Source organism: Heteronotia binoei, chromosome 19 (assembly GCF_032191835.1).
Source record: "Heteronotia binoei isolate CCM8104 ecotype False Entrance Well chromosome 19, APGP_CSIRO_Hbin_v1, whole genome shotgun sequence".
NCBI classification, from domain to species: Eukaryota; Metazoa; Chordata; class Lepidosauria; order Squamata; family Gekkonidae; genus Heteronotia; species Heteronotia binoei.
The window spans coordinates 7019374-7045467 of NC_083241.1; the positions used below are offsets into that span (position 1 = coordinate 7019374).

Genomic DNA, 26094 nt, shown 5'->3' on the forward strand with positions numbered 1-26094 from the left:
CCCCCCCCTCCAGATTGAGAGTCATTTTGTTACTTTAGGAACATAAAATATGATTATGGACAATTTAACTTGGCATGAAATTATCACAACTAGCATATTAAAAATATAGTGTATCCAAACAATTATTACAAACAGAATTTACTTTTTAGATAATATTTATTTGTAATTGTAACAAATGGAGCAACAGTCTCCTGAACTGTTTACTAGTTTATGTGGAACAGACAAAAAAAAACCCTCCACAAAACAATTTTCAAAAATCCAGAAGTTTTTTTTTCCGGGCCTTCACATCTCTAGTCTGGAACACTGCTTTCAATCTTTCAGTACACTTCAGCAATTGTTTGTCAGTGATTTATTTATTACAATTTTATTTAGGACACTTGTATCCCATCTTTCCATTCAATTGTTTGCAAGTGGGGGGTTGCTGTTTTACAAAGCAAAATCCACTTTAAAAGTGCATTGAAAGGGCATTATTCACTGTGTGTGAAAGCACATTTCTGTGCTGTGAAAGGAAGGTGTCGGTGTGACTCACTGAAGGAGGATCACTGCATGAGGTGGTGACAGCTGGCAGCATAGAAAGCTTCAAGAGGGGATTGGATGAACATATGGAGCAGAGGTCCATCAGTGGCTATTAGCCACAGGGTATAGATGGAGCTCTCTGTCTGGGGCAGTGATGCTCTGTATTCTTGGTACTGGGGGCGGGCAACAGTGGGAGGACTTCTAGTGTCCTGGCCCCACTGGTGGACCTCCTGATGGCACCTGTTTTTTTGGCCACCGTGTGACAGGAAGTGTTGGACTGGGTGGGCCATTGGCCTGATCCAACATGGCTTCTCTTATGTTCTTAAGGAGAAAGCAGGGGGAGGGGAAGTGGTAGAATTACCTCAGATTCCCATTTCACCTCCCTCAGGGTTCCTCCATAATAGCAAATTCCAGAGTCTTTTGAACAACACCCTTATGTCACCTAGTAATGTTTTTGTCTTATCACAGCAGGTAATGGACAGTGTTAGAGAAGTGCCAGATAATAGTGATTTGTTAATTCAGTTTCTTTTGTCAGCTTCTGAAAGGTGTAGTCGATCAAGAAATTGGTCTCCTGGCTGCCATTTTTTAGATTTGCTACCAGCGCAGGAAATGGTTATTGCACCAACTTTGGGAAAAAATCATGAGAAGCTAGATTTTATTACACAATGCTGTTTGAAGGAAATAAGTTTGAGGCAAGGTCCCTGAGGTAATTTCATAAAAGAACCATCTATTGCATTGAATAGAAACATGTAATTCAGCACAGTTGTTTGTAAAAATTGCCTTACTGACCACTCACAAACCCATGGCCACAACTAAAATTAAGGTGGTCACTGCGGGTGGTAGATATTCCTGATTTGGATGTCTTTTTGCCTTTACTTGGATGGTCTAGGCTGGCCTCATTGCACCAGATCTTGGAAGCTAAACAGGGTTAGAACATTAGAACATAAGAGAAGCCATGTTGGATCAGGCCAATGGCCCATCTAGTCCAACACTCTGTGTCACAGAAGAACATAAGAGAAGCCATGTTGGATCAGGCCACTGGCCCCTCCAGTCCAATACTCTGTGTCACAGAAGAACATAAGAGAAGCCATGTTGGATCAGGCCAATGGCCCATCTAGTCCAACACTCTGTGTCACAGAAGAACATAAGAGAAGCCATGTTGGATCAGGCCAATGGCCCCTCCAGTCCAACACTCTGTGTCACAGAAGAACATAAGAGAAGCCATGTTGGATCAGGCCAATGGCCCCTCCAGTCCAATACTCTGTGTCACAGAAGAACATAAGAGAAGCCATGTTGGATCAGGCCAGTGGCCCATCTAGTCCAACACTCTGTGTCACATAAGAACATAAGAGAAGCCATGTTGGATCAGGCCAATGGCCCATCTAGTCCAACACTCTGTGTCACACAGTGGCCAAAAAAACAGGTGCCCAGAAGAAGCCCTCCCACTGTTGCCCCCCCCACCAAGAATACAGGGCATCACTGCCGCAGACAGAGAGTTCCAACAATACCCTGTGGCTAATAGCTACTAATGGACTTCTGCTCCATATGTTTATCCAATCCCCTCTTGAAGCTGCCTATGCTTATAAGGTTGGTCTTGGTTAGTAGTTGGAGGGGAGCAGGGCTTTTTTTTTGTAGCAGGAACTCCTTTGCATAGTAGGCAACACCCCTCTGATGTAGCCAATCCGCTTGGAGCTTACAATAAGCCCTGTACTAAGAGCCCTGTAAGCTCTTGGAGAATTGGCTACATTAGGGGTGTGTGGCCTAATATGCAAAGGAGGTCCAGCTACAAAAAAGTCCTGCATGGGAGATCTCCAAGGAAATCCAGGTTTGTTATTCAGAGACAGGCAATTGCAAAGGCACCGTTGTTTGTCTCTTTCTTGCCTTTATCTGAATGGCCCAGTTGTTGGAAGCTAAGCAGGATTGGCCTCGGTTATTACTTGGGATGGGAGACCTCCAAGGAAGTCAAGATTGTTACACAGAGATAAGCAATGGCAAACCACCATCTCTTGCTTTGCAAGCTCTTGCCAGGGCTTTTTCTTGTGGCAGGAGCTCCTTTGCATATTAGGCCACATACCCCTAATAGCCTATCCTTTAAGACAGGGGTGTCAAACATGTGGCCGGGGAGCCGAATTAGGCCCCTGGAGGGCTCCTATCAGGCCCCCAAGCAACTCACTGTCGTCTGCTTCCTTCTGCATCACAACTTGCTTTGCTAGACTTGCTCAATCACACAGGAGCAGCAGAGCAAAGCTCCTTCCTTGTAAGGGAAGGAGAGCTTGCTTTACCAGGCTCTCTCAGTTGCACGGCAGAGCTACTGAGCCAAGCCTCTCTTCCTTCTGTTGGCTGAGGCTCAGCAAGCCAGTAAGGTGAATTAGGCTGAGTGTGTTTGTCTGTGTCCTTTATTTTATTTATTTACTTACGTTATATTCATATCCCTCCCATTCTATACAGACTCAAGGCGGGTAACAGCTTAAAATAGACAGTAAACAAAAACAATATTAAAACAATAAGATAATTGGCAATGGTGCTACTTCAGGCGGATCATGTAATATTTTCTTTCTCACACGCACAGTTCCTAGGCAGTTAGTACTAAAGGATGATAGATCCAGATGTGGTGGCAGTTATGTGCCATCCAAAACAGTTCAGTCTTGCAGGCCCCGTGGAACTGCAGTAAATCCCACAGGGCCCTGATGGCTTCTGGGAGGGTGTTGTATTTTATATCTCCCTGAACTGGCATTACATTTTACGACAAACATGGCCTGGCCATGGGGAGGGACGGTGGCTCAGTGGTAGAGCATCTGCTTGGGAAGCAGAAGGTCCCAGGTTCAATCCCTGGCATCTCCAAAAAAGGGTCCAGGCAAATAGGTGTGAAAAGCCTCAGCTTGAGACCCTGGAGAGCCACTGCCAGTCTGAGAAGACAATACTGACTTTGATGGACTGAGGGTCTGATTCAGTAGAAGGCAGCTTCATGTGTTCATATGTTCTGGCCCAACAAGGTCGATTCGGCCCTCATAGCAAATGAGTTCAACACTCTAAGAGCTTACAGGGCTCTCAGTACAGGGCCTACTGTAAGCTCCTGGTGGATTGACTACATCAGGGGGTGTGGCCTAATATGCAAAGGAGTTCCTGCTACTAAAAAAGCCCTGAGGGTTGCAATAGCTTGGCCATGACTTGACACTTCACGCACTCGTGGATGTCACTGCTGAAGCTGTGTGGGCTGCTTCCTATTCACGGACAGTAACAAACCTTTGCTCCTGTCTTTATCCTTAGTCACTCAGCATCTGAAGAGGCCTCAGGATCCGACTCGGCAAGCCAGTCTGACAGCGAGCAGGCCAGCGACCATGGGAGCGAGTCCAACAGCAGCTCCGAGACCTCCGAAAGCCAGTCCGAATCCGAGAGCGAGTCGACGGGCTCGAAATCGCAGCAGACGCCTCCTGAAGCAAAAGAGAAGCCGGCTTCCAAGAAAGAAAGGATAGCAGATGTCAAAAAGGTACGCCTTGCAGACTTGTGGGTTGGATCCTGGCAGTCTGATCCGCGAATGGAGGCACTCCCATACATGTGAAGCATTCTTATCCTGTGTCAGTCCATCAAGGCCTGTATTGCCTCCTTTGACTGAGAGCAGCCCTCCAAGGTCACCGGTTGAGATTGATCCAGGCGGGCAGCCGTCTTGGTCTGAAGCAGTAGAACAAAGCAGGAGTCGAGTGACACCTTTAAGACCAACAAAGTTTTATTCAGAATGCAAGCTTTCGTGTGTGCATGCACACTTCATCAGACGAGGAATCAGGTACAGTGAGCAGAGCTACATATAGCTGGCAGGCAGCGGTTTAGAATGCAAAATGGTACAAATTTAAGATCCAGTAACGGAATAGTAAAATTAACAAATTGAGCAAACCTTTGATCTGGGTAGCATGAGCAGGAGAAATCAATAAAACCAATGATATGTCAAAACGTGAGAATGTCTGTTAATCACTCTATTGTTATAAGCCTGGGCCAAAAAGAGGGCATTCTGAGACAGAAATGCCCTCTTTTTGGCCCAGGCTTATAACAATAGAGTGATTATCAGACATTCTCACATCAAAGGTTTGCTCACATGCTCCGTTTCACTTGAGGAGACCTGGTTCAGACACCTGCTGTTCTCTGAAGTTATGATTGGCCAGTCAAGTAGGTGTGTATTTTACCTCAGCAAAGCCTAGAGAAGGGGTGTCAAACTCATTTGTTATGAGGGCCGGATCTGACATAAATGAGACCTTGTCGGGCCGGCTCGTGTGTGTCATAAAATGTAATTTCATGTAGCAGAGATATAAACTTTATAAAGGATACAGACCAACACAAAGCTTTTTTAAAAAAACTTTAAATAAAACATGCTTAAAACATGAGCACTTGTTGGTCTTGATGCTGCTTTCTTTGAATTTCTTCCGTGTGATCCAGGGAACTGGGCAAAGGAAGCTCTGGCTCTTTCCTTTCCACAGGGGACCAGGAAGGGGGGGGGGGCGCCTCAGCCAATAGAAGGAAGAGAGGCTTGACTCAGTAGCTCTGCTGTGTGATTGAGAGAGCCTGGCAAAGCAAGCTATTCCTCCCCAAGGGAGGAACCTCAACCAATTGAGAAAATAGAGGCTTATTTGGGATGGAGGAGTCTCAGCCAATGGAGAAAATAGAGGCTTTGCTCTTTAGCTCCTGTGTGATTGAGCAAGCCTGGCAAAGCAAGCTGTGATGCAGACGGAAGCAGATGACAGCCAGTTGCTTGGGGGCCTGAGAAGAGCCCTCCGGGGGCCTGATTTGGCCCCTGGGTTGCATATTTGACACTCCTGGCCTAGAGCCTTCTTCCAGCCTAAGGAACAGTCCCACAACATAAACAACTTTGCTCGCTGGACGAGCCTGTTTAAGTTGGAGTGAAGAGGTGGAGAAAGGCTCCAAATCCTGCCAAGGTCAGATACAGGCATACCTCACAGCTGTTTTGAGAGTGAAATATACATGGGGAGACTCATGGGGTAGCCCCTTTGCGTGAAGGATGGGTAAAGTCTGGCTTGTTTTTGCAGATGTGGGAAGAATATCCTGACGTTTACGGGGTGAGGAGGTCAAACCGCAGCAGACAAGAACCCTCCCGTTTTAATATTAAAGAAGAGGTAAGGAGGGGTTGTGGTGAAGGTGACATAGGGAGGCTCTAAGTGCAGCTGTATTTGGTGTCACCCTTGACGCGTAGATGTGAAAGCAGCTTTTGCATTTTGCTAGTGGAGAGGGCACTATATTGGAATGGGGGGGAGGAAGTTGGGAGTTGTTGGCTTTTCGTTGACTGGAAAGGGGCATCGTGTAGACCTTATTTAAGTCTGGTGCCATTTAGCAAAATGCAAGAAAAAAACCCAAAAGAAAACAAAGGTATCGGTTAGCACAAGAGCACCGTTCTGGGATTCAAAGGGGATAGCGCAGCGGGGTGCATTTTCGGTGCATGCGAAGATGTGTATGTGCGTTCGATCTTTCGTTTTACGAACCCGTCTCCCCCCCCCCCTTTTGTATTTGTAGATTGTTAGTAGCTCCCTCCATTCCAATGCATGAGACTAATTCAGTGTTGAGTTCTTCATCTGTCGGTTGAGCCATTTTCCTCCTTCCTTTTCATCACACCCTATTAAAAGAAACGTGGTAATGGAGCCTTGTCATATTTTGTCAGTCATTGTTGCCGTCTTCATTAGTGGCTTGGTTGGGGAGGGGGGAGGCGGGGAGCTGTTATTTATTTTATCAATTTCCTTCACACACGGCGCTCCCTCCCCTCTCGAATCCGATCTCCCAAGAGAGTAAGCCATGTTTGTTTGTTTTTTTCTCCTCCCCCCTCCGTTTTTTACAGATGGACAAAATGAGACTCGGGAAAAGTCAGAGTAAAACAGAGAATCCCCAGGTTGGAAATCTAAAGGTAGGCACCTAAATTTATATTCAAGCACCTTAAACTATAAGCGGCACCCAGTCCTCTGAAAGTGGGTCCATTTATGCTTGGGTGCCTATATATGGATTTAGGTGCCTAGCATCAGGCACCCGCTTTTGAATGCCCTTTTGCCTTAGAAGTTCTCATTGCTAAATTTTGGAGAAATGCACCCATTTCGGAGCTGAAGTCGCTTTCTTAGTTCAGATTTGCGGGCAGCATGACCCGGTCAGAGAAGGCCCTCTTAAACCAGTGATTCTCAACATAGTGCCCATGGGCATCGTGGCACCTGCCAGTGGGTTTCCTGGTGCCATTTAGTCTTTCCTAACACAAAGAACCAATCCTGGCTCTCCTGCACCTCATTTGAACAGGACCCAGAAACAACTGTCTTCATAACAGGGGAATGGTTAGCTGGCAGCTTCCCAACGTTTTGTCATTGGCCTCAGTACTGCATGGCAGCCATTTTCTGACTGCCCCGGCCCTCCAGGACAGCCATTTTGCTGTGGCCTGCATTCCCTGATCTCAAAATTCTAAAAGCAGGTTTAACAAGAGGGAGGATCTAAACTTATGAACATATATGAAGCTGCCCTATACTGAATCAGACCCTCGGTCCATCAAAGTCAGTATTGTCTACTCAGACTGGCAGCGGCTCTCCAGGGTCTCAAGCTGAGGTTTTTCACGCCTATTTGCCTGGACCCTTTTTAGTTGGAGATGCCGGGGATTGAACCTGGGACCTTCTGCTTACCAAGCAGATGTTCTACCACTGAGCCACCATTCTTCCCCAACTTCAGCAGAGCCAGTGGCTAACGCCTTAAGAGTCATGTGTTGTTGGTTATTGTTCAGCCAGACATCGACAAGGTGCTCTGCACACTTTCATCCATCTCAGTAAAGTGATGTAATTGCCACTTTCCACATCCTTTTTTTCTGCAACACTTTCTATTAATTAACTTGTACTGTTCTTCCATTTTATATTTGAAAGAGCCCTGTGAGTTGGTTAGGCTGAGAGTGTGTGTCTGGCCCCAAATCACCCAGCGAGCTTCCATAGCTGAACCTGGGTTTTCCAAAACCTCAAACATGACACCATACTGGCCTTTAGTTTGGTGTAGTGGTTAAGTGTGCGCACTCTTATCTGGGAGAACCAGGTTTGATTCCCCACTCCACCACTTCCAACTGCTGGAATGGCCTTGGGTCAGCCATAGCTCTCGCAGAACTGTCCTTGAAAGGGCAGCTGCTGTGAGAGCCTTCTCCAGCCCCACCCACCTCACAGGGTGTCTGTTATGGGGGGGGGGGAGGGAAAGGAGATTGTGAGCCTCTCTGAGACTCTTCGGAGTGGAGGGCGGGATATAAATCCAATATCTTCATCTACCTCACAGGGTGTCTGTTGTGGGGGAGGAAGGTAAAGGAGATTGTGAGCCGCTCTGAGACTCTTCGGAGTGGAGGGCGGGATATAAATCCAATATCTTCATCTACCTCACAGGGTGTCTGTTGTGGGGGAGGAAGGTAAAGGAGATTGTGAGCCGCTCTGAGACTCTTCGGAGTGGAGGGCGGGATATAAATCCAGTTTCTTCATCTACCTCACAGGGTGTCTGTTGTGGGGGAGGAAGGTAAAGGAGATTGTGAGCCGGTCTGAGACTCTTCGGAGTGGAGGGGGGGATATAAATCCAATATCTTCATCTACCTCACAGGGTGTGTGTTGTGGGGGGGGAGGAAGGTAAAGGAGATTGTGAGCCGCTCTGAGACTCTTCGGAGTGGAGGGCGGGATATAAATCCAATATCTTCATCTACCTCACAGGGTGTCTGTTGTGGGGGAGGAAGGTAAAGGAGATTGTGAGCCGCTCTGAGACTCTTCGGAGTGGAGGGCGGGATATAAATCCAGTTTCTTCATCTACCTCACAGGGTGTCTGTTGTGGGGGAGGAAGTTAAAGGAGATTGTGAGCCGCTCTGAGACTCTTCGGAGTGGAGGGCGGGATATAAATCCAATATCATCATCATCTTCTAGTGCGAAATCGTCTGGGAGTACTATGGAATCTTCCAAGAAGTATTGCCACGGATTAAGGGCTCAAATTGTGTGGAGGATTTCTACTGACAGAAGGGAATTTCTGTCCATAGAGTGTGACTTTTTTGCCTCCCCAGTCCTGCTGCAAATTCCGCCCCCCCCCAAACGCTTCTCCCTGGTGCTAGAAGATGAAGTGCCTGAGGCTTGAGGGGGGGGGGGCACGGAATTTGTGACAACCAATTCCCAGCCTCCCATCTGCAGAAATTCTCCATTGAATCCATCCTAGTAGGTTTTACTTTTGTGAAAGAAGTGTGGATGACTTTTTCCTTTTTGAAAGGTCAGTTGATTCTGCAAAGATACCCCCCCACCCCCACCACAATTTAAAAATATATATATGTTAGCTATAGCTCAGGGGTGGCTGACGGAAGCTCTCCAGATTTTTTTTGCCTACAACTCCCATCAGCCACAGCCAGCATGGCCAATGGCTGGGGCTGATGGGAGTTGCGGGCAAAAAAACATCTAGAGAGCTACCGTTGGCCACCCCTGCTATAGCTTATTGCAACCCAGCAGTCTAGAAATGAAGAGGAGTGGAACCTTTAAAGACAAGCAGAGCTGAAGCATCGATATTCCGTGTCCTGCTTCAAAACTTGATGGAAAAGATGTGTTCCTGACCCATTCCTGCCAACAGGCCCTCCCAGTCTGGCTCTTCTCTTCCCCCCAACACTTTGTAACTGGATTGCTGCTCTCCCACCCCACCCCGGTCTTTTCCCATGATGCTTTGCAACCTTGGAATAACTCAGCAGCGTTTTTGACTAAAAGCAGACTTCCTTGAGAGGTGGTGGGCTCTCCTTCATTGGAAGTTTTTAAACAGGGGCTAGATGCCCATCAACCGTTGATTCTGTGAATTTAGGCAGATCGTGAGGAGGAGGGCAGGAAGGGCTGCATCAGTGCTCGGTTCTTGTGACCCTTTCTTACACGCCCAGGGAAATGCTGATCGCCGCTTTGAGGTCAGGCAGCAATTTTTCTCCAGAGAATCCTGGAGGTCTTTAGCCACCTTCTGGGCGTGGAGCAGGGGTCACTGGGTGTGTGGGCGGGGAGGTACTTGGTGAGCTTCTTGCATTGTACAGGGGGTTGGACTAGATGACGCTGGTGGTCCCTTCCAACTCTGTGATTCTATCATTGCTGTCCTGTTGCCATCCTGTGACTAGGAAGGGGGCACCAAGGTATCCCAAACCCAGCCAGTGCACGTGCAGCCGGATGCATCATTCAGCACTATGTAGGGTTGCCAAGTCCCCAGCGTTGTCCAGCGGGGGACTTTCTAAAGTTCCATAGAGTTTTCCCTCCCAAATGGCTAGAGCGTCCAGGAAAACCGTAGAATTTCCCCGGAAATGGCTAGAGTGGCCGCCGTGCGATGTCACCGGCGCGATGATGTCACTTCTGGGTGACGTCATCACACCAATGATGTCGGGGGAAACCTCCCAGGTGGGGATTTCCCCGCCTGGACTGGGGGCCTGGCAGCCCTACCACTGTGTGCCTTTTGCACCCTTGGACTTGCCCAGGAATTCCAAGTGCACCCCTTCTACTTTTGCCCCAGGGCTTTTGTTTTTGGTAGAAAAAGCCCAGCAGCAACTCATTCGCATATTAGGCCACACAGGGCTCACTTTGTAGCAGGAGTTCCTTTGCCTATCAGGCCACGCCCCCCTGATGTAGCCAGTCCTCCAAGAGAACATAAGAACATACAGTAAGCTTTGTACAGAACATACAGTAAGCTTACAGTAAGCTTTGTACTAAGAGCCCTGCAAGCTCCCGGAGGATTGGCTACATCAGGGGGCCGCGGCCTGATAGGCAAAGGAGCTCCTGCCACAAAGCGAGCCCTGAGGCCACATCCCCTGATACCAAGCCAGCTGGAATGGCGATCCTGTGCATTCCTGCTCAAAAAAGGCCTGCCACCCCCTTTCCATGTAATGTACTGAATGCAGCCTTCCGTACCAGTAATATATAGCTGGACCTTGTGGGAAACAATGGTGACTTCAGGGGTGTGGCCTAATATGCAGATGAGTTCCCGCTGGGCTTTTTCCTACACAATCAGAGGGCCATTTTGCACTATTGACAGCAGCTTTTATTCTCCTTTTTCCAAGTTCTGCCAAGTCCAGTCTGGCTGGCCCCCACCACTCTCTAGGATGGCCCAGCATGCACTTGGCTGGTCACACCCACCCCAGCTCTTGGCTTCAGATCAGAGTGCCCTCTAGGGGCTCAGGTAAGTACTGTCCTTTTTTCGGTTTACAATATTACGTGGTTTTGCAAATGTTGGCCTCTTTATTAATTATTATTATTATTATTTCCTCCCCCCCGTCCTCTCGTTTGGCTACATTACAAACTATGATTTTGGTTAAAAAAAACAAACAACAGTAAACTTTGCTATACCACACAATATTGTAAACACACAAAAAAGAAGATGGGTTTCCTTTTTCGGAAACGACAGTGACGTGGAATCCAAGTTAAGCTCCCGAGAGTGAGAAGAGGAGGGCAAAGCTGGAGAAGCACCTGAGAGCAGCAAGGTGTTAAAAAATCAGTTTAAAGGAATACAGAAGATGCAGACTTCCATTGAGTGTGCGAAACTGCCAACTGAGTTAGGTCTCTGGCTCGCTGAGCTCAGTATTGCGTGCTCTGGGTGGCAGGCGTTCTTTTGGGTCTTATCTTTCTGAGATCTGCTACCAACCCTGAGACTCTTCAATGGGAGGGGCCAGCGATTGAACCCAGATGTGGGACCTGACTGGGACTTCTTCTTACATGTACTTGCCTTTCTCCAGTTGTGTGTCTGGCTGCGGCCGTGAGGTGTTCGTTTTTAAATAACCAACAGAATCCTGTCACTTAAGGCCTGTATGTAGGCCCTGGAGAGCCGGTTTGTTGTAGTGGTTAAGTGTGTGGACTCTTATCTGGGAGAACTGGGTTTGATTCCCCACTCCTCCACTTGCACCTGCTAGCATGGCCTTGGGTCAGCCATAGCTCTGGCAGAGGTTGTCCTTGAAAGGGCAGCTGCTGTGAGAGTCCTCTCAGCCTCACCCACCTCACAGGGTGTCTGTCGTGGGGGAGGAAGGTAAAGGAGATTGTGAGCCGCTCTGAGACTCTTTGGAGTTGAGGGCGGGATATAAATCCAATATCTTCATCTACCTCACAGGGTGACCGTTGTGGGGGAGGAAGGTAAAGGAGATTGTGAGCCGCTCTGAGACTCTTCGGAGTGGAGGGCGGGATATAAATCCAATATCTTCATCTACCTCACAGGGTGTCTGTTGTGGGGGAGGAAGGGAAAGGAGATTGTGAGCCGCTCTGAGACTCTTCGGAGTGGAGGGCGGGATATAAATCCAATATCTTCATCTACCTCACAGGGTGTCTGTTGTGGGGGAGGAAGGGAAAGGAGATTGTGAGCCGCTCTGAGACTCTTCGGAGTGGAGGGCGGGATATAAATCCAATATCTTCATCTACCTCACAGGGTGTCTGTTGTGGGGGAGGAAGGTAAAGGAGATTGTGAGCCGCTCTGAGACTCTTCGGAGTGGAGGGCGGGATATAAATCCAATATCTTCATCTACCTCACAGGGTGACCGTTGTGGGGGAGGAAGGTAAAGGAGATTGTGAGCCGCTCTGAGACTCTTCGGAGTGGAGGGCGGGATATAATATCTTCTTGAAGCAGCAGCTGGACAAACACACCAGTGATGCATTCCAGTTTGGTGTAGTGGTTAAGTGTGCGGACTCTTATCTGGGAGAACCGGGTTTGATTCCCCACTCCTCCACTTGCACCTGCTAGCATGGCCTTGGGTCAGCCAGAGCTCTGGCAGAGGTTGTCCTTGAAAGGGCAGCTGCTGTGAGAGCCCTCTCCAGCCCCACCCACCTCACAGGGTGACTGTTGTGGGGGAAGGAAGGGAAAGGAGATTGTGAGCCGCTCTGAGACTCTTTGGAGTGGAGGGTGGGATATAAATCCAATATCTTCTTCTTACAAAGAGCCCTGTAAGCTCTTGAAGGATAGGTTACATTAGGGGGGTGTAGCCTAATATGCAAAGGAGTTCATGCTACAAAAAAAGCCCTGACCGGCAGCCATGAAAGCTGCGTATTTTGTGTGGGCCTGACCTGTGTGATGCGAGTATAACCTCACTGACACCTGGGGCGGTTCCATGGGTGGTGGGGGAACAATGAGGGGTGGAATTCTAGCAGGAGCTCCTTTGTATATTAGGCCACACCCCCTGATGTAGCCAATCCTCCCAAGAGCTTGCAGGGCTCTTTTTTGTAAGCTCTTGGAGGATTGGCTACATCGGGGTTGGGGCCTAGTATGCAAAGGAGCTCCTGCTAGAATTCTGCCCCTGCCAAAAACCACTCAGGCCATTGGCCCCACCAGGGCTTTTCCCAGCAGTCTTCATTGCCACTCCACCCTTAAGGCTGCCATCTTCCTCAGCGCTCTTCTATCGTCAGAGAGTTGCAGATGTGTAATTCTGAATGGGCAAGAGGAAAGGACAGAAGTGCATCCCGTGTAGCTTTTGCCCAGCTCTTTGTGGCCCAGGAGATCCAGCAAAGCTACATGGGAGTATCGGCTTGCGTAATAAAAGCTGCAGAAGAGCCTGGGAGGGTGTGACTAATGCGCTCATCGGGGCAACATCGAGGCTTTGTGATGAATAGTTGTAATAGATAGGACCAATGTTCCCTCTAAGCTGAGTTAGTGTGAGTTAGCTCAACAGTTTTTTAGCCTCCGGCTCCCACATTTTTGTCTTTGCTCAGGAAGAAACGCTCCAGAGCAAACTAATTTCTGCAGTAGCTCACAACTTTAATGCCAGTCGCTCATAAAGTAGAATTTTTGCTCACAAGGCTCCGCAGCTTAGAGGGAACATTGGATGGGACAGTTCCAGGGGGCTTTTTTTGAGGGGGGGAGGGGGTGCCCGTGAAGATAACAAACCTGTGCGTGCAATGTTGTGTGTACGCATGTTTACACAACTGCTTATGGGTATGCTGTTCAAGGCTGCCAACCTCCAGGTGGGTATGCAACAAAAAAAAAAAGCCACACAGACAGAAGATTGGAAAAAAGCAATAGCTCTATGTATGGAATACCTCTTATGCAATACCAAGTATTCTCAAACAATATATTGTCCAATAAAGATGCCTTCTCCGATTAATGTAGAAAATTCTTTCTTTAATCATATCCAAAAATTGTGTATAAATCCATAAATACAGGATTTCATAATAGTTCGTAGAAATTCCAGGATTGTCGTAACAGCAAATGCTGAGAAAATGGAATAAAAATTATTTCTAGTGTGATGAATGAAGCATAAGAGTAGGAAAACTAGCTTGGATAAAGCAGTAATGCGAAAGGAGCTCTTTAGACCGGTTGTGCCTGTAAGTTGTCTGTGGTAATTGAAGGTTTTCCAATATCTCCTGCCTACATTGTGCAATTCCGGGATTTTTGTCTTCGCTCAGGAAGAACGGCTCCAGAGCAAGCTAATTTTTGCAGCCGCTCACAACTTTAATGCCAGTCGCTCACAAAGTAGAATTTTTGCTCACAAGGCTCCACAGCTTAGAGGGAACATTGGATTGGACAGCTCCAAACAATATGTTGTTTGAGAATCCTTGGTATTGCATAAGAGGTATTCTATACACAGAGCTATTGCTTTTTTCCAACTCTCCAGGTGAGTTCCGGAGGTCTTTTGGGATAACGGCTGATTTCCAGATGACATCGATTAAGTGGATAAAGGGTGTTTGCGTGTTTGTGTGTGTGTGTGTGGCATTATGCCCTGTTGAGGTGCCCCTCCTCCTCAAACCCCACCCCCCATAGGCTCCTCCCCCGAATGTCCAGGTAACTTCCTAATCTGGAGTCAGCAATCATGATGGTGAATCAGGAAAGCTTGTTCCGATGTGGATCCTGCGACATCAGGACTGGATGCTACAAACTGGGATTTCTTCATGGTGGGTGAAAAGTGTGTTTCAGAATAGAGGGGGAAACGGGAAGATGCCCCCGATGACTCCTGGCAGTTCTGTCCTCCCCCCTTCACCCAAGTATTTCTTCCAGCCTTGTAAACCTTGCAGTCGTTTTTCTGGTGGTTTCCAGATTTTCTGCTTTCGGAGCTCCTGTTGTTTTCGAGCTGGGATTCCCTTCTCTCCCCACCCCACCTGTGCCATGAGGAATCCGGGCCCCTTTCCCTGTAGAAAACAAGGCTGAATTTTGGCAAGGCTCACAGAGGAGAATCTCTGGTGGGTTGCATCTGATCTGTGTGCGTACTTTTTTTTTATTACTCACTTTCTTCTATCCCTTTGCCCAAGATAGGAGATGTGTAAATTGCTGCTCATAGGAGCTGGAAACCATGGTGGGAAGGAGAGCAGCTGGTTGGACAAGAGGTGGGATGTCTTTCCCTCCAAACAACTTTCTGCCACTTTGCCCCAGGATGCCACTTTTGAGATCCAGCGGGATGTCTAAAAAGATGGATCTCATCTGCCGGGGCGGGGTGGAATCAAGGGACCAGACGTCCGCAAAGATGACAATTGGTCCTGTAAGCCTTTTGAGCAGCTTTTTCGGTCTTGGAGCTCAGGCTGCGCTGAGGATGCCGTTGTTTTTTTCTGCCCCTTCCTTCCAAGTGAGGGGGGAGGGTAACCTTTTTCTCTATAGTTGTGGGGTCACACAACTCTCTCATTTCCTTTCTTCCCGGATCCCTTTTCCTTGGAGGGGCTAACAACACGATACACAGTGTTTGGTTTGAGTCTAGGCCTGCCATGGCAACGGTTGGGCAGATGCACCCTTGTGAGTTGCCCAATTCCCAAGCGTGTGGGGCCCCCCCAAATTAAATTGGGACCACAGCCCACCGTGAGAGGGCCTTACGCCTCTCCCTCTGTGTCGTTTTTCTGACCAGAAGATAATAATAGAATAGCTGGAAATGGTTGCCTACCACTGGGTCAGCTCTCAGAGGCTGACTGAGGTCCAAATGCTAAGTGCACTTACTTGAGAGTAAGCCTGCATTAAGTTCCTCCTCGACCTCCGGGAACTGCACAATATGGGTGAAAGAAGATAATAATAATAATATTTAATTTGTATCCCGCCCTCCCCGCTGAAGCAGGCTCAGGGCGGCTCACAACACAGGCATTTCATCAATTAAAACATACATATTATAACTGAACTGTTTATAAAATTAATCAAAGATTTCAGGTTTTCACGGCGGGCATCATCATTAGGGTTTGTAGAATCTTTCGGGCTGAAGCGCCGTGTTCTCCTGGAGAAAGTTTTTCTTCCCGACGTTTCGTTCTCAGCTGCGGAGAGCATCCTCAGTGGCGTTGCAGCCGGAGCAGGCGCTCTGACCTTCTTGGCTGCTGTGCATTGAGTCTGTGCATTGAGCCAAGAAGGTCAGAGCGCCTGCTCCGGCTGCAACGCCACTGAGGATGTTCTCCGCAGCTGAGAACGAAACGTCTGGAAGAAAAACTTTCTCCAGTAGAACACGGCACTTGAGCCCGAAAGATTCCACAAACCCTAATTATAAAATGAATCATCGTTGTAGTTAAAAACATTCTAGGATTAAATTAATTAAAAACTTGGTGTTACGCGTCGTACAGTCTTTCCGTGGCGACGGTATTCATTCTCCGGTGTGTTGTGGGATCGTTAAGTAAAGGCCAGCTGAAAAAGGGCAGTCTCGCAGACCCCGCGGAACTGAGCAAGATAGCCCAGCAGAAACCCTTCGGAATACTGAAGAAGTCTTTGAGTTCTCGTATCAGTACTTACGGAGCCCGTTGTGCAGAGGGGTGAGGCTTAAGCCCCTTCTCCGCATCCGGGAGTTGAGTTCCCAGCAAAAAACACACAAGTGGACATCCGCGTACATTTCCCCCTGGATCCATGCAGTGCATCATTACAATCCCTGTGCCATTGAGGAGCCTTTGTGTTTGTGGGTCAAGAACTGCCTGCACGCGTCCTGCTTTGTTTCTGTAGCCTGTCTTTAAAGGTGCTGCTTCAGTGGTTAGTTTTGTAAGGCAAAGATGAGCAGAGTTCCAGCACCTTTCGTCTGTGCGCTTTCCCGAAAAACCTCCCTTCCTGCGGCAAGCCGAAAAAAACCTCCCTTCCTCAGCCAGTCTCTTTGATTGTCCCTTTCTCTTTGATTCAAGGCAAGTGAGTCTGAGAGCGAGAGCCCCAAAAGAAGAGGCCAAAAGCAGGTGAAAAAAATGTAAGTTTGTGCTGGGGAATCCATCAAGGTCTGTGTTTTATTTCCGGGACAACTCGCTTTTAAGGAAGGTTGCTTTTTAAGAAGGATGCCTGTTATCTGTGAACCCTTGAAACCGTTGTCTTCCACTTTGTTTTGCATCGCTCTGCTTTCTTCCATTTTATCCTCACAACCCCCCTGTGAAGTTGGTTAGGTGGAGTTGGTGTGTGTGGCCCAAGGTTACCCAGCAATCTTCTGTGACAGAGTGGAGATTTGAACCTTGCTCTCCCAGATTGGGGTGGCCAAACTTGCTTAATGTAAGAGCCACGTAGAATAAATATCAGAGGTTTGAAAGCCTCAAGACATGAACGTCAGATGTTTGAAAGTGTGAGACGAAGGAAGGCAAATAGATGGGAAGGGATAGGTGGAAAGAAAGCAACTTTAACTTTAAATGAATTCTCCAAATTGCCAGCTGACTCGGCTTGGAGAAGTGAGTTAGACAAATGTCTTCTCCAAGCCGGCCGACAGGGCAGTGGGGGCTTTGAGAGCCACATAAAATGTGTGAAAGAACCACATGTGGCTCCTTGGCCACCCCTGTTCTAGATTATAGCCAGACACAACTCCACACTGTCTCATGCCTGCAATGTGGGAGCCAGGAGAAAATGTGGGGGCGGAGCCAGGAGACTTTGGGGGCGGAGCCAGAAGACATTGGGGGTGGAGCAAGGAGCAAGGATGTGACAAGCATAATTGAACTCCCAAGAGAGTTCTGGCCATCACATTTAAAGGGACAGCACACCTTTTTAAATGCCTTCCTTCCATAGGAAATAATGAAGAATAGGGGCACCTTCTTTTGGGGCTCATAGCATTGGACCCCCTGGCCCAATCGTTTTGAAACTTGGGGGGTATTTTGTAGAGAGGCACTAGATACCATACTGAAAATTTGGTGCCCCTACCTCAAATACCAGCCCCCGCAGAGCTCCCGATACCTCCCGATCAATTCCCCATTATACCCTATGAGAATCGATCTCCACATAGGGAATAATGAAGTGCCCAGCAGACAATTCCTTCCCCTTTTCTGGCAACTCTGAAGCGAGGGAGTGGCCTCTCTACTCACGAGTTGCTGCCAGCTTCTTCAAAGTAACACAGACACACCGTCTGTGGGACCCATTTTTAATTTTTTACCCCCTGTTGTTTTCCTCTCATCTCTGGCTTGGCTGGAGGCAGAGAGGGCAGCAGAGAGCCCAGATTTTTCATAATTGCAGCAAGGAGGACGTCTGAGCAAGAGCAGCTCTTAGCACGTATTCAGCCTCTTCTTTTGCCCAGCGGCTAAATGGAGCATGAACCCTGCTGTCCTCCTTTCCTTTACTGGAATATCTGTTCCTTGCTTTAATCCCAAAATGGTCCCAAAGCAGCGTACAGAGCCGGGGGGGGGGGGGGGGGAGGGCGGGAATATACAATAGAAGTACAAGATGTAATATTGCAGCAGAATATGTTTGTCTTCTGTGTATAAAACAAAATGATAATTTTTTTAAAAAGTACAGTAGAAAAAATACAATGGAAAAAATAGCCCTCCATAGCAGGAGTGGCCAAATTAGCTTAATGTAAGAGCTACATAGAATAAACCTCAGATGTTAGAGAGTCACAAGACATGAACTAATATTGCACAAATATCTTTATTAAAACTCCTAGTAGTTTCTTTGCACAGAAAGATGAAATGCATATGTATGCACTTTACAACACGACCATGCTAGAAGGAGACTTTTTTAAAAAACAAAAGCTGGGAATAACAGTCCCCATAAGACCAGCATAGGGAAAGGTTAGGGAATTAGTTTTTGGCACCTGTGGGCAAAGGAAACACACATGTGCCACATAAATCACCGACCACTGTTTGCATCCTTATGCACCTCTCCTTGCCTTGAGGCCGAGGCTAGAAAATGCAGCTCCTACAAGAGCTATGAAACTAGGGGAACTCTGTGCCACCTTCTTTAATTCGGTCCCTCTCCTTCCATTGGGTTCCTTGGCTCTTGCACTCTCTTTCCCCACCCTAGGTCTCCAGGCGACCTCTGTGGTGGAGGAGAAGAGCTTGCAAGCCTACCTATTTCCCCCTCCTTCCCTGCTTCACACATGGTGGAAATAGTTGCCTACCACTGGGTCAGCTCTCAGAGGCTGACTGAGGTCCAAATGCTAAGTACACTTACTTGAGAGTAAGCCTGCATTAAGTTCCTCCTCGACCTCCGGGAACTGCACAATATGGGTGAAAGGGCCACACGTGACTCCCGAGCCACCATTTGGCCACCCCTGCTCTGTAGCTTGGTCTGCCCTGACCTGGATGGCCCTGGGCAGTCTGATCCTGTTAGATCTCACAAGCTAAGAAGGACCAGCCCTGGTTAGAACTTGGATGGGAAACTGCCCAGTAAATCCATGGTTGGCTCTTCAGAGGAAGGCCGTGGCAAGCCAGTTGTGTTAGTCTTTTGCCTCGAGACCCCCAAGGGTCCAGAGGAGGACGACGAAGATGGTGAGGGGTCTGGAGACCAAGTCTTATGAAGAAAGGTCGAAGGAGCTGGGCTGTTTAGCCTGGAGAGGAGGTGGCTGAGAGGTGATAGGATCTCCATCTTCAAGTCCTTGAAGGGCTGTCATATAGAGGATGGTGTGGAATTGTTTTCTGTGGCCCCAGAAGGTAGGACCAGAACCAATGAGTTGAAATTAAACCCAAAGAGTTTCCAGCTCAACACGAGGAAGAACCTCCTGACCGTTATTAGAGCGGTTCCTCAGTGGAACAGGCTTCTTCAGGAGGTGGTGGGCTCTGGAGGTTTTTAAACAGAGGCTACATGGCCATCTGACAGCAACGAGGCTCCTGTGAATGTAGGGAGAGGTATTTTTGAGTTTCCTGCATTGTGTAGAGGGTTAGACTAGATGACCCTGGGAGGTTCCTACCAACTTTATGATTCGAAGGGGTCCATGTAAGTCGGTTGCGACTTGATGGCTCTTCACGCACCCACGTAGATCTGGATCACAGATCTGATAAACCAGCTCCTTCAGGGCTGCAGGGCATGTTATGGGTTAAGAGCCCTTTGGTTGTTGCCCTTGAACATATGAACATCTGAAGCTACCTTATACTGAATCAGACCCTTGGTCCATCAAAGTCAGTCTTGTCTTCTCAGACTGGCAGCGGCTCTCCAGGGTCTCAAGCTGAGGTTTTTCACACCTATTTCCCTGGACCCTTTTTTGGAGATGCCGGGGATTGAACCTGGGACCTTCTGCTTCCCAAGCAGATGCTCTCCCACTGAGCCACCGTCCCTCCCCTTCATTTTGCCCGGTTGGCCCTGCCTAAGCTCCCGCCCTTCTGGTTCTCCGGCTCCCTCTCTGTTTTCTGGGGAAGAAGCCCTGAAGCGATAGCTGTGCTACTGTGACCAACCTCAGCTCAGGGAGTGCGCTGCCCGTTGAAGACCTGTGTTGCGCTGAAAAAGCCCCGGTGTATGCGAACGTTAACGCTGATGCCCCTTGTGCCGCTTCCCTTTTCGATCTAGAGAGAAATGGAAGCGGGAGGGCTCCGGCGACGATGATGATGATGATGATGATGATGGGGAGGACGAGCAGGATGAAGGCACCAGTGCAGAAAGCGAGCCGGAGCAGAAGAAGGTGAAAGCCCGCAGGCCTGTCTTGAGGAGGTGAGGAGGCTCAGGGTTGTGCTCTTGCTTTGGGCCACCGTCCCTGACTCGGGCCCCAATCGCGTTGCCTTTGAGCAGGGGCGGAATTCTCGCAGCAGCTCCTTTGCATAGTAGGCCACACACCCCTGATGTAGCCAATCCTCCAAGAGCTTACACGGCTCTTCTTCAGGGACTGCTGTAAGCTGCAGGAGGATTGGCTACATCAGGGGTGTGCGGCCCAGGGACGGAATTCTAGCAAGAGCTCCTTTGCATATTAGGCCACACACCCCTGATGTAGCCAATCCTCCAAGGATTTACAAAGAAGAGCCTTGTAAGCTCTTGGAGGATTGGCTACATCAGGGGGTGTGTGGCCTGATATGCAAAGGAGCTGCTGCGAGAATTCCGCCCCTGCCTTTTAGCAAGCCTGATGGTGCATGCAAAGGAGTTGCTTTCCCCAGAAAAGCCTCACTGGCTGAATTTTTGCATCTTGTTGGGAGATGCAAGATACATATGTAAGGGCTGCCAAGTTGCAACGGACTTACAGTGACCCAGAAAGGGGCTTTCAGGGCAAGTGAGAAGCAGAGGTAATTCCGCTGCCTTCCTCTGTAGAGTCTTCCTTGGAGGTCTCTCATCCAAGCCTCATGGCGACCCCAGCAAGGGGCTTTCTAGGCAAGTGAGAAGCAGAGGTGGTTGGCCATTGCCTTCCTCTGCAGAGTTTTCTTTGGTGGTCTCCCATCCAAGACTTATGGTGACCCCAGCAAGGAGCTTTCAAGGCGACTGAGAAGGAGAGGTGGTTGGCCATTGCCTTCCTCTGCAGAGTTTTCTTTGGTGGTCTCCCATCCAAGACTTATGGTGACCCCAGCAAGGAGCTTTCAAGGCGACTGAGAAGGAGAGGTGGTTGGCCATTGCCTTCCTCTGCAGAGTTTTCTTTGGTGGTCTCCCATCCAAGACTTATGGTGACCCCAGCAAGGAGCTTTTAAAGCAAGGGATTAAGCAGAGGTGGTTTGCCGCTGTCTGCCTCTGTGGAGTCTTCCTTGGTGGTCTCCCTTCCAATCACTGACATTGCTTAGCTTCTGAGATCTGCTGAGATCAGGTGATACCGTGCTGCCTTTCTCCCTGGAGATGCAAGAAGAGGCTTTTAAAATAAGCAAACTGGCAACTCTTAAGTCCTCCCCTTTCTTATATGGATGGTCCCTTTCCAGGGTGGGCTGTTGTTAGGTTTTGCTTTGCAAGAGCTGTACCTCTGGTTCCCTCAGCTGCCTTTTTTCTAGTTCCATGCCAAGAAAATCTAGGTTTCTTTCTCCTTTCTTCGTATAATACCTGCGACTTCTTGTAGAGCCCTGGCCAGGACGGCAGCGAAGAAGGCTTACAAGCCCCAGCGTGGGAAAAGGAGGAGGAAAACGGAGACCTCGGAGGATGACGACGACGATGAAGATGACGAGACGCCCAAAAGGCAGACTCGACGCCGAGCGGCCAAGAACGTCAGGTATTGGTGGGTGTGAGCCCCATGTTGGGTAGGGGTCCTTTCCAGATTTCGTACATCTTTGTCGTTTTATTGATTTAGAAAATGTATCCGTTGCCTCTCCAGAGCAGGGGTCCTCAAACTTTTTAAATAGGGGGCCAGTTCACTGTCCCTCAGACTGTTGGAGGGCCGGACTGCTGTTACTGTACAAGGCCGCGGGCCGTCAGTTCTCCGTCTTCTGCATCTCTCTCCTTTCCCCACACCACACACCCCGCCTGGGAACTCACCTCACCTCGGTATCGCCTCACACTCTGTCTCCGCCGCCTCAGCCCAGTGCCGGAAGTGTGCATTGCTAACGTGAGTTTAGGGCGAACGTCACTTCCAGTCTTTGCCATAACCTGGCGGGCCGCATAAACATCCTCAGCGGGCCGCATCTGGCCCGCGGGCCGTAGTTTGAGGACCCCTGCTCTAGAGACTTGTTCAAAGTGGCGGTCTGGCATTTATTTTTTTTTACCCCTTCTTTCTCTGATGATCTCCCAGCAGCATAAGTGCTTCTTTCCTCCTCCGTGATTGCCCTTACAACAACCCTACGAGGTAGGTTATGAGCTGAGAGACTAGTTCAGGATCACCCAGTGCTCCACGTGGCTCAGTGGGGACTCAACGCCAGCTCTCTCAGGTCCTAATCAGACGCTCTAACCCATGGGCGTCAGACATGCAGTTCAGGGGCTGAATCAGACCCCCGGACGGCTCCTATCAGGCTCCCGAGCAACTGGCTGTCATCTGCTTCCTTCTCCCTCTCTCTTGCTTCCTTCTGCATCACAGTGTGCTCTGCCAGGCTTGCTCAATCGCTCAGGAGTTACAGAGCAAATCCTCTTATTTTCGCCATTGGCTGAGGCTCCTCCCTTGGAGAGGAAGGGGGGGAGGAATAACTTGCTTTGTCAGGCTCTCTCAATCGCACAGCAGAGCTACTGAGCCGAACCTCTCTTCCTTCTATTGACTGAGGCTCCCCCCTAGTCCCTGGGGAAGGATCCAGTTGCCTGGATCCCATGGAAGAAATATACAAAGAAAGCACCTTTAAGACTGAGTGCTAACATTTTAAGCATGTTTTAAGTTATAAATATATATATATATTTGTGTTTGTCTGTGTCCTTTATAAAATTTATATCTATGCTACCTAATCTTAATAGGCACACACATGGCTCGGCCCAATCCGACTTGGCCCGGCCCCTCGAGGTCTCATTTATGTCAGATCCGGCCCTCATAACAAATGAGTTCGACACCACTGCCTGCTGTAACCACTATGCCATGCTGGCTCATGGATCAGAGCACTAGTGTGTATGTTTGGCTCATTTTTGGGGGACTGAACTCTTTTCTCCCTGTGCTGTCCTCATTCTTTACAGTCCACTAAGAGCGGCCACCTTTTCTGCATCAAGCATTCGAATTCGTAGGCAGATTTTGGAAAGATTTCTGTCTGGGATAGGAACATAACAAGAACTCTGATGGATCAGGCCCGTGGCTTATCCAGTCCGGCATCCCGTCTTGCACAGAGGCCAGCCAGTTGAACCAACAACAGGGCAGAGAGGCGAAGGCCTTCATAAGAACATCAGAAGAGCCCTGCTGGATCAGACCAGTGAGGGTCCATCTAGTCCAGCCTCCTGTCTCACACGGTGGCCACTCAGTTCCTCTGGAGGGCCAACAACAGGGCAGAGAGGCCGAGGCCTTCATAAGAACATCAGAAGAGCCCTGCTGGATCAGACCAGTGAGGGTTCATCTAGTCCAGCCTCCTGTCTCACACGGTGGCCACTCAGTTCCTCTGAAGGGCCAACAGCAGGGCAGAGAGGCCGAGGCCTTCATAAGAACATCAGAGGAGCCCTGCTGGATCACGCCAGTGAGGGTCCATCTAGTCCAGCTTTCTGTCCCACATAATGGACTTCCAGTTCCTCTTGATCAGCGGTGTCAAACTCATTTGTTACAAGGGCCGGATCTGACATAAATGAGACCTTGTTGGGCCGGGCCATGTGTGTACCTATTTAAGATTAGGTAGCAGAGATACAAACTTTTTAAAGGACACAGAAAAACACAACTAAAGATTTTTTTTAAAAAAAACCTTAAAATAAAACAGGCTTAAAACAATAGCACTTGTTGATCTCAGAGGTGCTTTCTTTGTATATCTCCCGTGGGATCCAGGGGACTGAGCAAAGGAAGCTCTGGCTCTTTCTCTCCCTCCCCAGGGGGCCAGGAGGGGGAGGAGCCTCAACCAATGGAGAAAATTGAGGTTTTGCTCTGTAGCTCCTGCGCAATTGAGCAAGCCTGGCAAAACAAGCTGAGATGCAGAAGGAAGCAAGAGAGAGGGAGAAGGAAGCAGTCAAGAGCCAGTTGCTCAGGGGCCTGATTCAGTCCCTGGGCTGTATGTTTGACACCCCTGATCTAGAGGATCGACAAGAGGGCACAGACATTGATATTTTCCGTTGATGTTGCCTCCTGGCTCTGGGATTCAGAGACTTAGTGCCTTTGAATGTGGAGGTTCCCCTCAGCCACCATGGCTAGTGGCCACTGATAGACCCGTTCTCCATGAATGTGTCTCATCCTCTTTTGAAGCTGTTTATTCCTGTATCCTCTGACGATGTAATCTACATTTTAGTCACTCTCGGTGATAAGACTGGCCTGTCTTGTAGGGATTTCTCAGAAGAAAAAAGCGAAATGCTCTGAACACTGCAAGCGTACGAAGCTGGTTTTGTTGCGAATGCTGCAATTTTGCCAGAGTTCAACCTTCAGAATATGGGGATGGGCACCAAATTCTAGAGAACCCCCCTGGTCTCTGTCTCTCTGTCCCTGTCTCTGTCTCTCTCTCTCTGTCTCTTTCTTTTAAATGAACGAGAGAGTGCTGTGTTTTGTGTCCCAGTCTTAGTTTAACAAGCATCAACAGAAGAAATTATGTAAAGCTGCCAAATAAATCATGGAGAAGACCATGGAATAAATCATGCCACCTTAGGGGGATCCTACTTGACTGGAAAGATGGCATAAAAATGTTTAAAATAAAAATTATAAGAAGCAAATGTTTGCATTGGATGCCCTGGACTGAGTATTGTAATGGATCTCCAAGGCCTTTTATTAGTTAAGCCTTTTGGAAATGGAGTTTTAGTACTTTGGTCATAGATCCAGAGGAGTTAGGTGTTGTTATTCTGTTTCTGCAAAATAGTAAAGAGTCCAGCAGCGCCTTTAAGACTAACAAATTTTATTGTAGCATCAGCTTTCGAGAAACACAACTCTCTTTGTCGGATGCATGGAAGGTCAGTAGAAACTGGCTAGAGATATATAGATAGTAAGGGAAGGGGGGAGTGGATGCAGGAAGTGAGTGCCATGTAAGAAGAAGAAAACTGCAGATTTATACCCTGCCCTTCTCCTTGAATCAGAGACTCCGAGCGGCTCACAATCTCCTGTATCTTCTCCCCCACACAACAGACTCCCTGTGAGGTGGGTGGGGTTGAGAGGGCTCTCACAGCAGCTGCCCTTTCAAGGACAACCTCTGCCAGAGCTATGGCTGACCCAAGGCCATGCCAGCAGGTGCAAGTGGAGGAGTGGGGAATCAAACCCGGTTCTCCCAGATAAGAGAGCTCTGCTGACCCAAGGCCATTCCAGCAGCTGCAAGTGGAGGAGTGGGGAATCCAACCCGGTTTCTCCCAGATAAGAGAGCTCTGGCTGACCCAAGGCCATTCTAGCAGCTGTTAGTGGAGGAGTGGGGGAATCAAACCCGGTTCTCCAGATAAGAGAGCTCTGGCTGACCTGAGGCCATTCCAGCAGCTGCAAGTGGAGGAGGGGGGAATCAAACCCGGTTCTCCCAGATTAGAGAGCTCTGGCTGACCCAAGAACATTCCAGCAGTGCAAGAGGAGAAGTGGGGAATCAAACCTGGTTCTCCCAGATAAGAGAGCTCTGGCTGACCAAAGGCCATTCCAGCAGCTGCAAGTGGAGGAGTGGGGAATCAAACCCGGTTCTCCCAGATAAGAGAGCTATGGCTGACCCAAGGCCATTCCAGCAGCTGCAAGTGGAGGAGTGGGGAATCAAACCCGGTTCTCCCAGATAAGAGAGCTGTGGCTGATGCAAGGCCGTTCCAGCAGCTGCAAGTGGAGGAGGGGGGAATCAAACCGGTTCTCCCAGATAAGAGAGCTGTGGCTGATGCAAGGCCGTTCCAGCAGCTGCAAGTGGAGGAGGGGGGAATCAAACCCGGTTCTCCCAGATAAGAGAGCTCTGGCTGACCCAAGGCCATTCCAGCAGTGCAAGAGGAGAAGTGGGGAATCAAACCTGGTTCTCCCAGATAAGAGAGCTCTGGCTGACCAAAGGCCATTCCAGCAGCTGCAAGTGGAGGAGTGGGGAATCAAACCCGGTTCTCCCAGATAAGAGAGCTGTGGCTGACGCA

General features: G+C 48.9%; 1 protein-coding gene across 6 annotated transcripts in view; it reads left to right on the forward strand.

The window, feature by feature from the left end:
* Positions 1 to 26094, forward strand: part of CHD2 (chromodomain helicase DNA binding protein 2) — a 119177-nt gene that overhangs the window by 19340 nt on the left and 73743 nt on the right. For 2 of the 6 annotated variants that reach the window (XM_060259791.1, XM_060259793.1), the window contains exons 2-6: positions 3784 to 4003; positions 5550 to 5636; positions 16536 to 16594; positions 20098 to 20238; positions 21554 to 21709. In XM_060259791.1, coding sequence (XP_060115774.1) covers positions 3784 to 4003; positions 5550 to 5636; positions 16536 to 16594; positions 20098 to 20238; positions 21554 to 21709 — 663 coding nt within the window. Of the gene's footprint in view, positions 1 to 3783; positions 4004 to 5549; positions 5637 to 10602; positions 10675 to 16535; positions 16595 to 20097; positions 20239 to 21553; positions 21710 to 26094 lie in introns of those variants that run through there. The other 4 variants (XM_060259792.1, XM_060259794.1, XM_060259795.1 and 1 more) reach the window with 3 other exon arrangements.